At 36.8% G+C, this 15,139-nt stretch overlaps 1 protein-coding gene across 1 annotated transcript in view; it reads right to left on the bottom strand.

The window, feature by feature from the left end:
• Window positions 1–15,139, bottom strand: part of GALNT14 (polypeptide N-acetylgalactosaminyltransferase 14) — a 362,037-nt gene that overhangs the window by 100,926 nt on the left and 245,972 nt on the right. The window contains exon 4 of the mRNA XM_058169982.1: window positions 12,774–12,872. Coding sequence (XP_058025965.1) covers window positions 12,774–12,872 — 99 coding nt within the window. The remainder of the gene's footprint in view (window positions 1–12,773; window positions 12,873–15,139) is intronic.

Genomic DNA, 15,139 nt, shown 5'->3' with positions numbered 1-15,139 from the left:
CAATTCAAAATCTTCTCATGAATGTTTAGGTTCCAGTAATAAGCAGTAACTCAATAAATTGTTTTATCAGTGAGTCCATCTTGAGCCATTTCTCCAGAATAAATCGGAACAATTTATTGGCTCTTGAGATCAAAATGAAGCTAAGCCTCAAGGCAATGAGCTGCAAAATACTACACGACACCCACTTTCTGGAATCTAGGTAGAAGATGGTAAGCCCTAACTTCAGTGGCACCTGCAGATACTACCTCCCCTGTTTTCTTTTTGTTTGTTTGTTTTTGCAATCCCAAGAATCCACACCAACTTCACTACTGAGTTTATCACTACACTACCTTAGTCTAAGCTCTGAATTAAACTGAGCACATTTGCCAAGAGAGAAAGACAGAGAATATACCCACATACCCAAAACTCTGAAAACTCTCATTTGAAAAGGTTGGCTTTGCTCATATGGATGATACAACCTCATCTACTTTGCATTACTGTGCTGCCAAATGTAGCCTTCAGCACTTTCTAAACATGTTAAATATGGTCTCTGGTCATTAAACTTTGCCCATCTCTATCTAAGCCATCAGCTCAAAATAAAATATGACCTTGTATCTTTTTAATTCCTCAAAAGTCTAGAGAATTCAAAGGGCTATGGAGACAAAAAGTGGCATCTTAAAATCCAACATCCTATCACAGTCAAGGGACTGACACTCTTTAATACGTGAGTGAAGGGCACATCCAACCACTCCAGTTCTTATCTCAGTTCAAGCACAAAGAAAAATCTGCTTAAGTGGCATATTGCCATTTCCAGTTTAGCAACTACAGAATGATTTGGACAGATTTACTTTTGTACACCTTGGCAGCATCAAATGGAACTAGTACTGTGTGACAAGAGATGAAGCAAGTAAATGTTGTGAAGTCATGTTTCACACTGATGATGAGTGCTTCAGAAATTCATATGGCTACAGAAAGAAAATAGGTAATTATGATTATACTAGAGATGTATATCTTTTTTAAAAAGTTGAATTGAACCACTTCCACACGACCTGCCACTGCAGACTTCTGAGGATCCAGTAGCAGGACAAGGTGCCAGATCAATGGTGGGATTCAAGTAATTTAACAACCGGTTCTCTGCCCTAATGATTTCTTCCAACAACCAGTTTGCCAAACTGCTCAGAAAGTTAACAACCGGTTCTCCCGAAGTGGTGCGAACTGACTGAATCCCACCACTGTGCCAGACACAGAAGTCCTCTCCAGAGCAGGCCTGCCATCAGTTCACACCATAATGATTAAAGCCCAGACATGCTGGGCAGGCCATGTTGCAAGGATGCCAGATCACAACTCCAAACAGCTCCTCTATGGTGAGCTGTCTCATAGAAAGCGATTGCATGGGGGACAAAGGAAGCGATACAAAGACATGCTGAAAGACTGTCTCAAGTCCCTGGATATTGACACCACCTCCTGGGAAAACCTGGCATAAATTCGATCGACGTGGCCCACATTGATCCACCAAGGCTGCCAGGCATTTGAAAACAGAAGGACAACCATAGCACAAGAGAAGCGAGCACTCCACAAAGTCAGAGCTGCAAATGCTGCAATAGTCTGCCTGATATGTGGCAGAATGTTTCGTGCCCGTATAGACCTTACCAGCCACCTGCGGACACACTGTGGACAGCCCACAACTCGTTAGATATCAAGGTCTGCTTCGAAAACGATGGACGAACTTCATCTTCTTTCAAGCTATGTTATGCCACTCCCCTTCTTAAGATTTTTTAAAATAAATATTTATATATGCATGTACTTAAAAGCATCTTTTAATCTTATGTACTTGCTTTGTGTTTTATATCTTTTATATTTTTAAACTTGTTTTAATGGAAATTTTATTGTATTATTATTGTATTTTTGCCCAGATCTGTTATTTTATTTTTTAAAACATTTTTTATTATATAGTTTTCTTCATTTTACATCACAGTTTCAAACTTTGCAACAGCGATATACTGGTATATACCCAGATCTGTTAAAAGAGAAGGTAGCATATAAATTTCCTAAATATACAGACATACACACCAATTCTGACATACAGAAAAATAAAATAGCAATCCAATGCACATGTAGTGAGGTTAATGTCAGTGTAGCAATGCAAAATATACTGTATTTCTGAATGAAATTGCTTTCTCAAAAACTTTATCCTATATCCTACTTTGTCTTCTTTCTCTCCTTCAGCTCTTGCATTCTTTCTGAAGCCTGTTTCTCATCTCTCTTTACATATTTGTAGGTAATTTTCCTTCCTTCCTTCCTTCCTTCCTTCCTTCCTTCCTTCCTTCCTTCCTTCCTTTTTTCATAATCAATAAATCTTCTCTTTAATTAAATTTTACAAATCTCTATAACATTTGCAGTCATTCTTTCCCCTGGGTTGATAGAAATGAAATCCATGTGATTAATGCAGTTCTGTGTTTCTTTGGAGACTTCTGAATGACTAAAAATCTCAAAACTACCGTAATAGCTACCAATATTATTCTATTTTTATTAGAAATTGGGCAGGAAACGAGAGTAGAAATTGATCGACGTTTTCCAGAGAACATCAAAAGAACCAAAAGCCAGCATCTTGATTCCAGGCTGTGCTGCCTCTTTATTTAATAGCTAGCTACATAGATCATAACAAGCCAAAAAGTAACAAAACTCATTATGGATTAGTATCATGTCTGAACTCAACCACTGTCTCCTGTGAATCCCATTTGCTTTTCATCATTATTCAGAAGTCTTGTATTAAACATTCCTTTTTTCTTATCATTGCCAACAGCAACATAGTTAAAAATATAATTTTCCTTCAATATCCTTCGGCATAACTATATATTCAAAATAACTTTAAGCTGACTAATATCAACCCAGATCAATAGCCTACCTTGTTCGAAATTGACTTCACTAGAATTCCGCAGCCTTTCTCAGTCTTCCGTATCATCACACTTCTTCACATCCAATTGCTGAAGTATCAATCCACCCAACATAATCCCAGTAGTGTGATTTTGCAAAATCTTGTGTAAGGCTATCAAATTTCTGTGAGTTTCCAGTTAGATCTTACAATATTTCAACTTAAAATTCTCTTGAGGGAGGTCTGAAAGTACAATCTATGATCTAATTATTGGGAGCAATTTTCTAATTACTTCCTGACTTTTCTGGTATCATTCTCTCACAGATTTATGTCTTACTATGTTAACTATTACTGCAATGCTCTCTACATGGGGCTCCCCTTGAGGAGCACCCGGAGACTCCAGTTAGTTCAGAATGCGGCTGCACGGGTGATAGAGGGAGCCCCTCGTGGCTCCCATGTGACACCTCTCCTGCGCAGAATGCACTGGCTACCTGTGGCCTTCCGGGTGCGCTTCAAGGTTTTGGTAATTATCTTCAAAGCGCTCCATGGCATAGGGCCGGGTTACTTACGGGACCATCTGCTGCCACCGATTGCCTCTCACCGACCCGTGCGCTCTCACAGAGAGGGACTCCTCAGGGTGCCGTCGGCCAGGCAGTGCCGACTGGCGACACCCAGGGGAAGGGCCTTTTCTGTGGGGGCTCCCACCCTCTGGAACGAACTTCCCCCAGGACTTCGCCAACTTCCTGACCTTCGAACCTTCCGCCGCGAGCTTAAGACACATCTATTTATTTGCGCAGGACTGGACTAGAATTTTTTAAATTTTGAATTTGGTTTTAATGGGGTTTTATTATTTGTATTTCTATTTTAAATATTCGGCCTTATTTAATAAGTTTTTTAACTGTGGTTTTATTCTGTATTTATATGTATGTTTTATCTGGCTGTAAACCGCCCTGAGTCCCTAGGGAGATAGGGCGGTATAAAAATGCGAAAAATAAATAAATAAATAAATAAAACTATAAATCTGTATCTGTATCTAATCTATATCTAACCTATATCTATCTACATCTACATCTCATGTATATCTATCTAGGATAAAGCTAGAATTTAGTACAGGTAGTCCTCGACTTATGACAACAATTGAGCCCAAAATTTCTATTGTTCAGTAAGACATTTGTTAAGTGAGTTTTGTCCCATTTTACAATTTTTCTTGCCACAGTTGTTAAGTGAATTGCCGCAGTTGATAATTCAGTAACTGGGTTTTTAAGTGAACCTGGATTCTCCATTGATTTTGCTTGTTGATCACATGACCTTGGGACACAGCAATGGTCATAAGTATGAACCAGTTGCCAAGCCTCTGAATTTTGATCACATGATCATGGGGATGCTTGCAAAGATCATAACTATGAAAAATGGTCATAAGTCACATTTTTCAGTGCTGTTGTAACTTTGAACGGTCACTAAATGAACTGTTGTAAGTTGAGGACTACCTGTATTACAATTCAGAGCAATTCCAGCTACTACCTGCATTTCCAAAACTTTTCATCCAAATACTACTCATAATAAATGCTGGAATTAGAGACTTTTAAGAAAGACACATACATTAACCAATATCACCTGGAAAGCTATTAATATTCTATAATTTGTAGAAATTGTACTTTTCCTAAATGGAAATTGTGTTTTTTTTTGTTTTTTTTTATTGAAAGAGTTTTAAAAAACAAAAACATTTTCCCCCTTTTTTCCCCCTCCCTCCCAAAAACAAAACAAAAAAGAAACCCCTTCCCCCCTCCCCCCCCCCGGCTTCCCGGGTCAATCACAAGGTATTGTTATACATAAACCAAGCATAGAATAAAATTTTCCCTTCCAATCCAAATAACCACATCCAAAGCTTTTCATCTCCCAACCCCCTCCCCATTACATAAAATAACTTTCTAATTATTCAAAGGCAATCTGATATTTCTTAATCTGATATCTGTTTTGTAGATAATCAATCCATTTTTTCCATTCAATTAAATATCTTTCCTGCGGATTGGCTTTTAAAAACGCTGAGATTTTAGCCATCTCAGCCAAATTAATAACTTTCAATATCCATTCTTCTATTGTAGGTATCTCTTCTTTCTTCCAGTATTGTCCAATCAACAGTCTTGCTGCTGTTATTAAATTCAGAATCAATTTAGTCTCAATCCCTGTACAATCCGTTATAATTCCCAAAAGGAAAAATTGTGGCAGGAACTTTATCTTCTTCTTCAGTACATTTTGAATAATCCACCAAATTCTTATCCAAAAGACCTTAATTTTCTTGCAAGTCCACCAAATATGAAAATATGTAGCATCATCACAATCACACCTCCAACATTTCGCTTGGATATTAGGATACATACATGATAATTTTTTGGGATCTAAGTGCCATCTATAAAACATCTTATAAAAATTTTCCTTAAATTCTGTGCTTGTGTAAACTTAACATTTCTAACCCAAATTTTCTCCCATGTTTCCAACATTATTGGTTCCTGAATATTCTGTGCCCATTTTATCATACAATCCTTTACCAAATCCTTTTCCGAATCTATTTCAAGCAACACATTATACAATCTCTTTATATGCTCCTGGGTCTGATTTCTAATTTGCTTTATTAAATTTTCCTCCTTTTGCATTATACCAATTTTTTGATCTTCTTTCCATCTAGCACTTATTTGCCCATATTGAAACCAAGTATAATTCCTCCCTTCTTCATTTAATACCTGTAATGATTTTAATTGCAATCTACCTCCTTCAACATACAAAAGTTCTTTATAAGTAATCATTTCCTGTTTCTGTTCTATATTTATATTCTCTATTGCATGTCTAGGGCTCGCCCATATAGGAATCTTGTATTCTAATTTATAGGAATATTTTTCCAGACCATAAAGAGCACTTCTCAACACATGATTCTTAAAAGCCCTATCCACTTTTTTTTCATAAAATAAGTACGCATGCCATCCATATAACAAGTCATAACCTTCTATATTCAAAATTCTTTCCTCTGTTAAGTTAAACCAGTCACTTATTACTGAAAGGGCTACTGCTTCATAATATAATTTAAAGTTAGGCATTCTTAAACCACCTCTTTCCCGTGAGTCCTGTATTATTTTCATTTTAACCCTCGCCTTTTTACCCTGCCATATAAATTTGTTAATCCCAATCTGCCAATCTTCCAAATTTTTATCCTTTTTAATTATTGGTATCATCTGGAACAGAAACAAAAATCTAGGTAACACATTCATTTTAATAGCCGCAATCCTTCCCAATAGGGATAACTGCAATTTCTTCCAGCCACTCATATCATTCTGAACTTTTTGCCATAGCAAGTCATAATTATTCTTATAAAGTTTCTTGTTCGATGAGCTAATATAGACCCCTAAATATTTAACCTTTTTTACTACCTCAAATCCTGTCATTTCCTCTAGTTTTTGTTTCTGTTGTATAGACATATTTTTAATTATCACTTTTGTTTTATTCTGATTTATTTTAAATCCTGATACCTTTCCATATTTATCAATTACTTCCAACAAAAATCTACTTGAATTTATAGGATTCGTTAACGTAACCACTACATCATCTGCAAAAGCTCTAACTTTATACTCATATTGTCTAATCTTAATTCCCTCTATTTTCATTAATTCTCGTATTTTATCTAATAATGGTTCCAGAGTCAAAACAAACAATAATGGTGATAAGGGACATCCCTGTCTCGTTCCTGTAAATGGAAATTGTTAACAACCAGCGCTCTTCAGTGAATTTCCGTTTACCCAAGAGTCCTTCCTCCTTGCGTAACTAAAATCCTATGCAATGATGCACATTTCAAAATGGCCAGACAATACTTTGATATGTATCTTTTGGCTGTATTCTTTTGTTCTCAGTATGGAAAATTAAGTTATACAATTCAAAATGAGCTAAAAAGTGCACGTTTATTAATTTATTTTTGTTTGATATTTTTGGTGCCTTTTACTCAATGTTCACTCCTGGAGGTTGCCTGGGCTATTCCTTGCCATTGTCTTGGCAAGATTTTCAGAAGCGTTTTACCATAGCCTTCTTCCTAGTGGTGAGAAAGAGTAACTAGTCCAAGATCACCCAGCTGGCTTTGTGCCTAAGATGGAACTAGAAATCACAATCTCCCAGTTTTAACTACTACATTAACTAGCACTCAAATGTATTTATATAAGGTTCTTATATAGCATTACTGAGTCCAAAAGAACTATATGGGCTAGATGAAATTATTCTATCCTGTTTCAACATTGTACACATATATTTATAATTTCCTGCCTTGCTGAAACATAGATATGATTCAAATTCTGGCAGCATGATGGCTATTCTTTAAGAATATAGTACCCAAGCTTTACACATTTGAACCTGCATGGTTATGGGACTGAGACAACACTGATGTCTGGATGATGATGATGGATTTTTGATAGTCTCTGGTAGAGTCAGGTGGAGTGATGTTTCCACCTTGGTTCTTCTTTACCATCTTAACAGTTTTCAATTGTGGTTAATTGCTTCTGGACTGGCTCTAAAAGCTCGGTGGTGGCAACACTGTACTGTGATGGTTCTCCTCCATCCTTTGGGCTCAGTTCCACTTGATGTTGTTAAGGGAGGAGAGGTCCAGCCCTGCACTGTGAGGTCGTTCAGCCCTGCACTGTGAGGTCGTTCAGTTTTCAATGCTTTCTCCTCCCCTGTTTAACAGCTACATAAAGCCACTGGGAAATGTTCACTAATAATTCGGCATGAGGTACCAAACTACATGTCCATCCCAGGTTGCCTGATGGTCCCAGTGCCTGGTGGCTGTGGGGGCCTCTAGATGGGGTACAACAAGTTTTAGCTCAATCCCAGCAAGACCTAGCAAGGCTGTGGGGTTTTTGGACCTGCTAGGACTTTTCATTTCATTTCATTTTTGTTCTGAGTGGGATGGCACTGGACAGCGCTGACGGGCAAGCTGGGTGGCTTCCTGGACTCATAGCTCCTGCTTGAGGAGTAAATAGCATCCATGGTTAGGTAGGCTTTTTGCACAGCTTTGGATTGTATATCAGTTATGTGCATTCCTGGACTAGGAGGCTGTACTCATGATCACTCATACCTTAGTGACCGCCAGATTAAAGTAATGCAATGAGCTCTACATGGGCCTGCCCTTGAAGAACATTCAGAAGCTTCAGCTACTGCAGAATGCAATAGCATAGACAGCAGGGCTTGAACCTTTAAGCCCTTATGGCCTGGGGCTGGGCTACTGATAGGATTGTCTCTCCCCAGTTGTTCTATCTATCCCATTCATTCTGCAGGACAGGCATGCTTTGGATCTCATCAGCTAAGGAGTGCCAACTGACAGGGCCCAGGAGGAAAGCCTTTTCTGTCATGGCACCTTTCCTATGGAATGCCATTCCTCTAGAAATTGTATTGGACTTTGTTAAGACCCTGAGGACATGACTCTTTCCCCGAGCATGGGACCAAGCCTGTTGATTGGCTATGTTAAATGTTGGATTGTGACTTTTTGATCTTTTCCCAGCTGCTATGGATTTTACATTTTTGTATACGTTTTAATTGTTTAAAACATTGTAAACCACCCAAAGTCATGTTTGCAAGAATGCTCCCATATACACTGACTAAACAAAGAAACAAACTTTCTGCACAAGCTGTTCATTATAGTGCTAGGTTCCATTCAATGATGCTATGCAGAGATATATTCAAAGCACAGAAAAAAATTCTATATGGATTTAGATATCTGAATATCTTTTGCCATCTTTACCAGTGCAAAACAGGTTGTAATTTTCACGTTTGGAGTCTTCAGAATGAATCATTGGTGAACAGTCTGCTTTTCAGCAATTAATTGCTTGAGAAAGTGGTGGGATTGCTTTGAATAATGAATGAGCTTGGTAATTGCATGATCTGCTCACAAAAGACTTGCCAATAAAAAAGGGTGGAAAAGAGAACTAAACAATACTAAAGGAATCACTGATCATGTTAATTTCTCTAATTTCCTCCCCTCAACAAAAACAGAATCTAACTGTGTGACCTTCCAAGTGTGCAAACCAAAAGCCATTAGGTATCTGCAATATTTAACAAGGCAAAAAGCAGTAATAGTCAGCACACTTTTTATGTAATTCATGTGTGGGCCTCCCAATACTTTGAGATATGATGACAAAATTTGGTTGCAATACAGCACAGTTTTGGCAGCACTATTTGGCCTGTTTTTCAGGATTCAGATTAGTTTTTACAAAGAATGAAGCTGAAAGAGCAGAAAACAGGGGTTTCTACTGTATGGTACAGAGGTCCATGAAGTTCATGATGTCATCAGCACAGCCCAACGAGTCCCAACAAGTCCCTCAAAAGAAGGGCAAAGTATCTATTAACTCAGAAAGCTGGGAAGGAGAAAATGAAATTGAAAATCTAAGGTTCCTGATCTAGACCAGGACCTATATGTGCTTTCTATGTAATATGGAGGACAGTTAGGTTCTTCTTGTCTATAAAAAAGGAGTATTTTTTGGTATCAAGAGTCTTCTACAAAGTAAGTCTATTCCTGAATACAGTGATAAATATCTGGAAAGCTGAGATTTACAACTGTGATTGTGCAAAGCTTATTAAATTTAAGGGTGGGAATAAGAAGTGGATTTTCTCTACAAGTGGATTATCAGAAAAAAAAATCTTTATTTTGCAAGATTTCAAGATTCTGTTACTGTAATCTTATGATAAAGATAGTATGGTTTTGGTTTCTTGACTGGATTGTCTCAAAGGGCATATATCAATCTGCAAATTTGGAAGTATATCTCCCCTCCATTACCTTTATTTTCTAGACTACTAGGGAAGATCCTTTCTGAGGCACTTTTGTTTCCATTCTTTCTGTGGGGTGAGATATCTTTTGTCTGACCATAGTCTAGACTGCGACTCTTCTTGTCTTCCTAGGTTATTCTCACAGTCCATTACAATATGTCAGTACAATGCATCTACCTTCTAGGAAGGCTGTGCACAATGGTTTTCTGGTCTTCAAGATAGTCATTAAATCCAAGATGGCTCAGAAAATGTAAAATGCAAATGTAAAATGTACATGTACATGAAAATGTAAAACATGCAGCATATTAACTAAACTATACCAACACTGATTGGTACTGTTCTTACAATTAGCATAGAATCAATGCAAGTGCTATGGATGTGACTAAGGCTGGTAAAGCTGTTTACCCTTTTTCACACTACAAAGTCTTAGGTGAAAGTCTTAACTGACCAAGCATGAGCAATATCTATGGATCTACATTATTACCAGCATGGTATATGGAAGATTTAGCACGTATAAGAAATAAAAGAAAAAAGAGCATGACATAATGAATGAAATATGCTCTGTCTATAAAACTAGGAGAAAGAGAAAAGATGCAAATGATTAGAATGCAAATGATTCAATCTTGTGGAATGGAATATTAATGTATGCGAAGAAGTACAATCATAGGTTCATTTATGATAAAAGTATATGTCAATAAGTACAGACTGGTGAAATCAAAGTTGTTGCGGATTGTGTATAAAAGTACGAATCTATAAATTGGTGAAAGTTACATGTAAATGCTCCAATGATTGGAGAGAATAGGAAGAACTAAGTGGTTTTAGACAACTGAATAACATTCTGCATTAATTTGATCCAGGACAGGCGTATCACATTTGCATCGTCACATTGTCATCATGTGACGTATCTTGACTTTTCTCCCCTTTGCTAAAATGGAGGTGGGCTTGGCCAGCACATGACACATTCAGCCTGCAGGCTGCAAGTTTGACAACCCTGATCCAGGAGGCAAAATTATTGTATTGTATTGAAATGAATACATAGATGGGAATCAGACAAGAAAGTATAAAAAAATGATTAGGCCATTCAGAGATCCAAGGACGAATGACTAGTATGACTGGTGAGCTTCTGTTTAAAAAAGGGTTTGTTCTGAACATATAGTTTTAAGTATTACTGTTCATATGGGCATACAGAAAAGCAATCAATAGAAATATAAAAATATGTTAATTTCCATCAAAATAAATAGAAGCAGATGGAAGAATGTAGAAGCAGAGGAACAGAAGAGATATTCAGAGTAGAGAGGGGGAAATTCAGTGCTACAAAGTGTGTGAAATTATGAGAATGGTAAACATTTAAAAAGGACACTTGGTGGGAAAAAAATAATGAAAAGCACTCATAAACGGTGGGAAAAATAATATGGCTGGAGGTGCAGAGACTGTTAGTGGAAAATATTAAAATATAAAATAGGGATGTGATGTGCTTATGAAATAGTTCTGCAAGTAGTTTAATGTGTGTGTGAAGACTATATCACGTTTGATCATTGGAAGATGATTCTCTTAGAAAATGGAAAGAGTAGGAAGAATGATTGGAAAAACAGCAGAGGAACTACTCTGATAAGTGTTTGGAGGACAGTCTGGCAGAATACTGATCAAAAGGGGGCAACGATGACAGGTAAAATTTGTGAAGTACAATGCAGCTTTATCCCAGGCAGGAATATGAAGTATATATATTTTTGCTTTTTTATCATTGAAAAAATGTATAAATACGAGGAAGAAAAATTATTGTACATTTACTGATTTACAGGAAGCACATGGCAGGCTTGAAATAAGGAATAAATGTATAAGTAATGTTTGTGGTGAAGCTAGAGATAGGTTAGTTGGGACATGAATAGATATGCATTTTTGTATGCAGATAATGCTCTGCTGTTGGTTGAGAACCTGATTGATTTGCAGTGAATATTTGATTGCATGATGCAACGAAGAGCATTTGAAAATTAATGTGTCAAAGTCCAAAATAATTGTGTTTGACAGACAAGATGGAGTGAATGATTGCAAGTTATACATAAATGATGAAAAATTAGAGCACACAGATTGTATCTTGGTAGAATGTTCATGAAAGATGAGAAAAGGGAAGGAGGAACTTTAAGACGGGCAAATGTTGGTGGAGGGATAGACGGCAGTATGAAGCCTACGGAGAGGAATGAATGTTTGTTAAAGAAGCAAAATAGTTATGTTGTAGCTTTTCTCCACTTTATTATATATGGAAGTGAGTTTCAGGCTACATAATCAAAAGCAACTGGAACGCAATGGGAATGGAACAGTGGTGGGTTTCAAAAATTTTTACTACCAGTTTGGTGGGTGTGGCTTGGTGGGTGTGGCATGGCTTGGTGGGCATGGCAAGGGAAGAATACAGTAAAATCTCCATTCCCACCCCTCTCCAGGAGACGGATACTGTAAAATCCCCATTTCCTCCCAATCAGCTAGGACTTGGGAGGCAGAGAATAGATGGGGGCAGGTCCAGTCAGAGGTGGTATTTACCGGTTATCCGAACTACTCAAAATGTTTGCTATCGGTTCTGCAGAAGTGGTCAGAACCTGCTGAAACCCACCTCTGGAATGGAGTACTTAAGAAATAAAACAAGAAGTGACAGGGTTAAGAATAAATGAGTATTGAAATAATGTATGGCTGAAGTATAGAATTGAACAACCAATTCCAAACAAGCATGTTGAAATAAAAAACTTAAAGAATAAAAGGTTGTGAATGAAGCAATGTACAGATGTGGTAGAAACTATGAATGGTTTTCTAGGATAGAAAGTTGGAGGGATGATTAATGAATGGAATTCATTCATTCTAGTTAAAGTGGTTTTAGCTATATTTTGTGTTCTTTTTCTAAACTCATATGATTAATTCCTTAAAATGTCTTGCTTCTTTTCTGCATCTGTTTACTCCTTAAGTATACAGCCTCGTGGCTATGTGTGCATGCTTATTTGGTGGTACCTTTATGTCCATAACAACTGATTTGACCTTTTTTATTAAAGATAATTTCAATTATTTTTTAATTGCAACATTTATAAGATAGTTGATATCTTAGAAACTATTCACCTCTCCCCTTTAGTGCTATATAAATAAATCTTACCTTCTTATCGTCCTTAACAATGTAGACCGAGCTTCATTATGGAAGGTGATAATGATGCTGGTTGGTGGCAGATCTGCACGATAGTGTAATGAAGTGCACCTGAATGAAAAAATAAAAAAGTATTTTTAATCTATGAAAAACTTAAGAAAGTGTTATTCAGTAAATTCCTTTCTTAACAGAAAATGTTAAGCATCATGAAATAATGTAGTTGAATACAGAACTGACAATAATATTGCTATATTATATTTTGAAAAAAACTGAGGTGATAATAAAATTATTTTGAGACTTCAGACCTGGGTTGCTGTTGTTGTTTTTTGGGTGAGAAAATGATAAAAATATCATTAAGACAGACCTCAGTCAGATCTAATTTGATAAAAATATGAACCTTTGTGTGGCAATGGATCCAACAACAGATTCAAACTGGCAACCTGAACATAAAACCCTCCTGATCAAATGAAACACCATAAAGCCAGACAAACACTTCCATCACACCTAGATTTAGATTCATTTCATTGGCCCACAATCTATTATAGCGGCTGAGCATTAGGCAGAATACAGAGTGACTCAGATAGATTAGAGCATTAGGCACACAGAGGTCATAGGAACATCATCTACATGTCACTTCTATTTATGTCTGGGGATGATGTCCCAGCAATTTCATATGGAACAGAGATGAGCACTCTGCAAGTCCTAAGTCCCGTTCTTTGTAGCCCTTGTAGTACCCTCTGATGCATGTTTGCTGAACCTGAAAGTAGCTGTATCACAATTCTTTAAAAAGGAAAAATCCTAACTCCCTGAAACAAAGCTCCAAAATGAACATGCAGCATGTAATTGTATTCATACTGTGGCACTCAGCAGCCTCCAAATTTTTAAATGCAATCCTTTCCTATTCTTGATGTAGAAGTTAAATGGCATGAGAGATAGATTGACTTCTCTCTAGACAGCAATTTCCTATCACCACTTCCTGAAGCTAACCATTCAAACTGAAGCATGGTTAGTTTAATATAACATCTCTCTGATTCTAAGTATGTAGCCTATTCAGAATAGATAATGAGTTTTGTAAGAGAAAAGGGCCACTAAAATGAGTCAAAGATTGGAACATCTCTTCCACATACAAAATCTACTGTACTTCAACATTTTAGCTACAAAAGGATAGACACAATGGAATAATGCAAAATCACGCACATGATGAAAATGTGGAGATACGTTTTTTCCGTCTCTCATAGTGTCGAATCATCCTAACTGTGAGGATAGTTAGAAACAAATTTATTTTTTAATGCAAGATATAAGCTATAAATATTCTGCCATTAGATTTATTTATTTTTTATTTATTTTATTTTATCACAACAATATACACAAGCATCAACATAAATCAACAAAATATCATATAAGCATATATATGAGAAAAAGTATGTAATAATTGTATTAATTTGATATAATGAAAGGAAACATTAGGACAGGAACGGTAGCCACTTTTGTGCTCTTATGCGCGCCCCTTATAGTCCTCTTAGGAATGGGGTGAGGTCAATGGTAGACAGTTTTTGGTTAAAGCTTTTGGGAGTTTGAGAAGAGACCACAGAGTCAGGCAGTGTGTTCCAAGTGTTATCAACTCTGTTACAAAAATCATATTTTCTGCAATCAAGATTGAAGTGGTTAACATTAAGTTTGAATCTATTGTTTGCTCTTATATTATTGCGATTGAAACTGAAGTAGTCTTTAACAGGAAGGACATTGCAATAGATGATTCCGTGTGTTAAACACAGGTCTTGTCGGAGTCGGTGGAGTTCTAAATTTTCTAATCCCAGGATTTCAAGTCTGGTGGTATAAGGTATTTTGTTGTTTTCAGAGGAACGGAGAACTCTTCTTGTAAAATATTTCTGGACACGTTCAATTGTATTAATGTCAGAGATGTGGTGTGGGTTCCAGATAGGTGAGCTGTATTCAAGAATAGGTCTAGCAAATGTTTTGTATGCTCTGGTTAGTAGTGTAGAGTTTTTGGAAAAGAAGGTACACAAAATTAGGTTTACAACTCTTAGAGCCTTTTTTGCTATGTAGTTGCAGTGGGCTTTGGCACTTAGATCATTTGATATGTAAACTCCAAGGTCTTTAACAAGGTGGGGGTCGACTGTAAGGTAATGTCCATCAAGCTTGTACTTAGTGTTTGGGTTCTTTTTTCCAATATGTAAGACTGAGCATTTGCTGGTTGAGATTTGGAGTTGCCAAGTTTTAGACCAATCGGATACAAAGTCAAGGTCTTTTTGAAGGGTAGAAGTATTGTTGTTGGTGTTAAATAAAATAAAAATTAAATTAGATGCAGGATATTTAAGCCATAATGATGGCCACAAATTTGGAGAGAGATTAATTTG

This window comes from Ahaetulla prasina, chromosome 1 (assembly GCF_028640845.1).
Source record: "Ahaetulla prasina isolate Xishuangbanna chromosome 1, ASM2864084v1, whole genome shotgun sequence".
NCBI classification, from domain to species: domain Eukaryota; kingdom Metazoa; phylum Chordata; class Lepidosauria; order Squamata; family Colubridae; genus Ahaetulla; species Ahaetulla prasina.
This window is presented reverse-complemented; position numbering and strand designations above follow the sequence as displayed.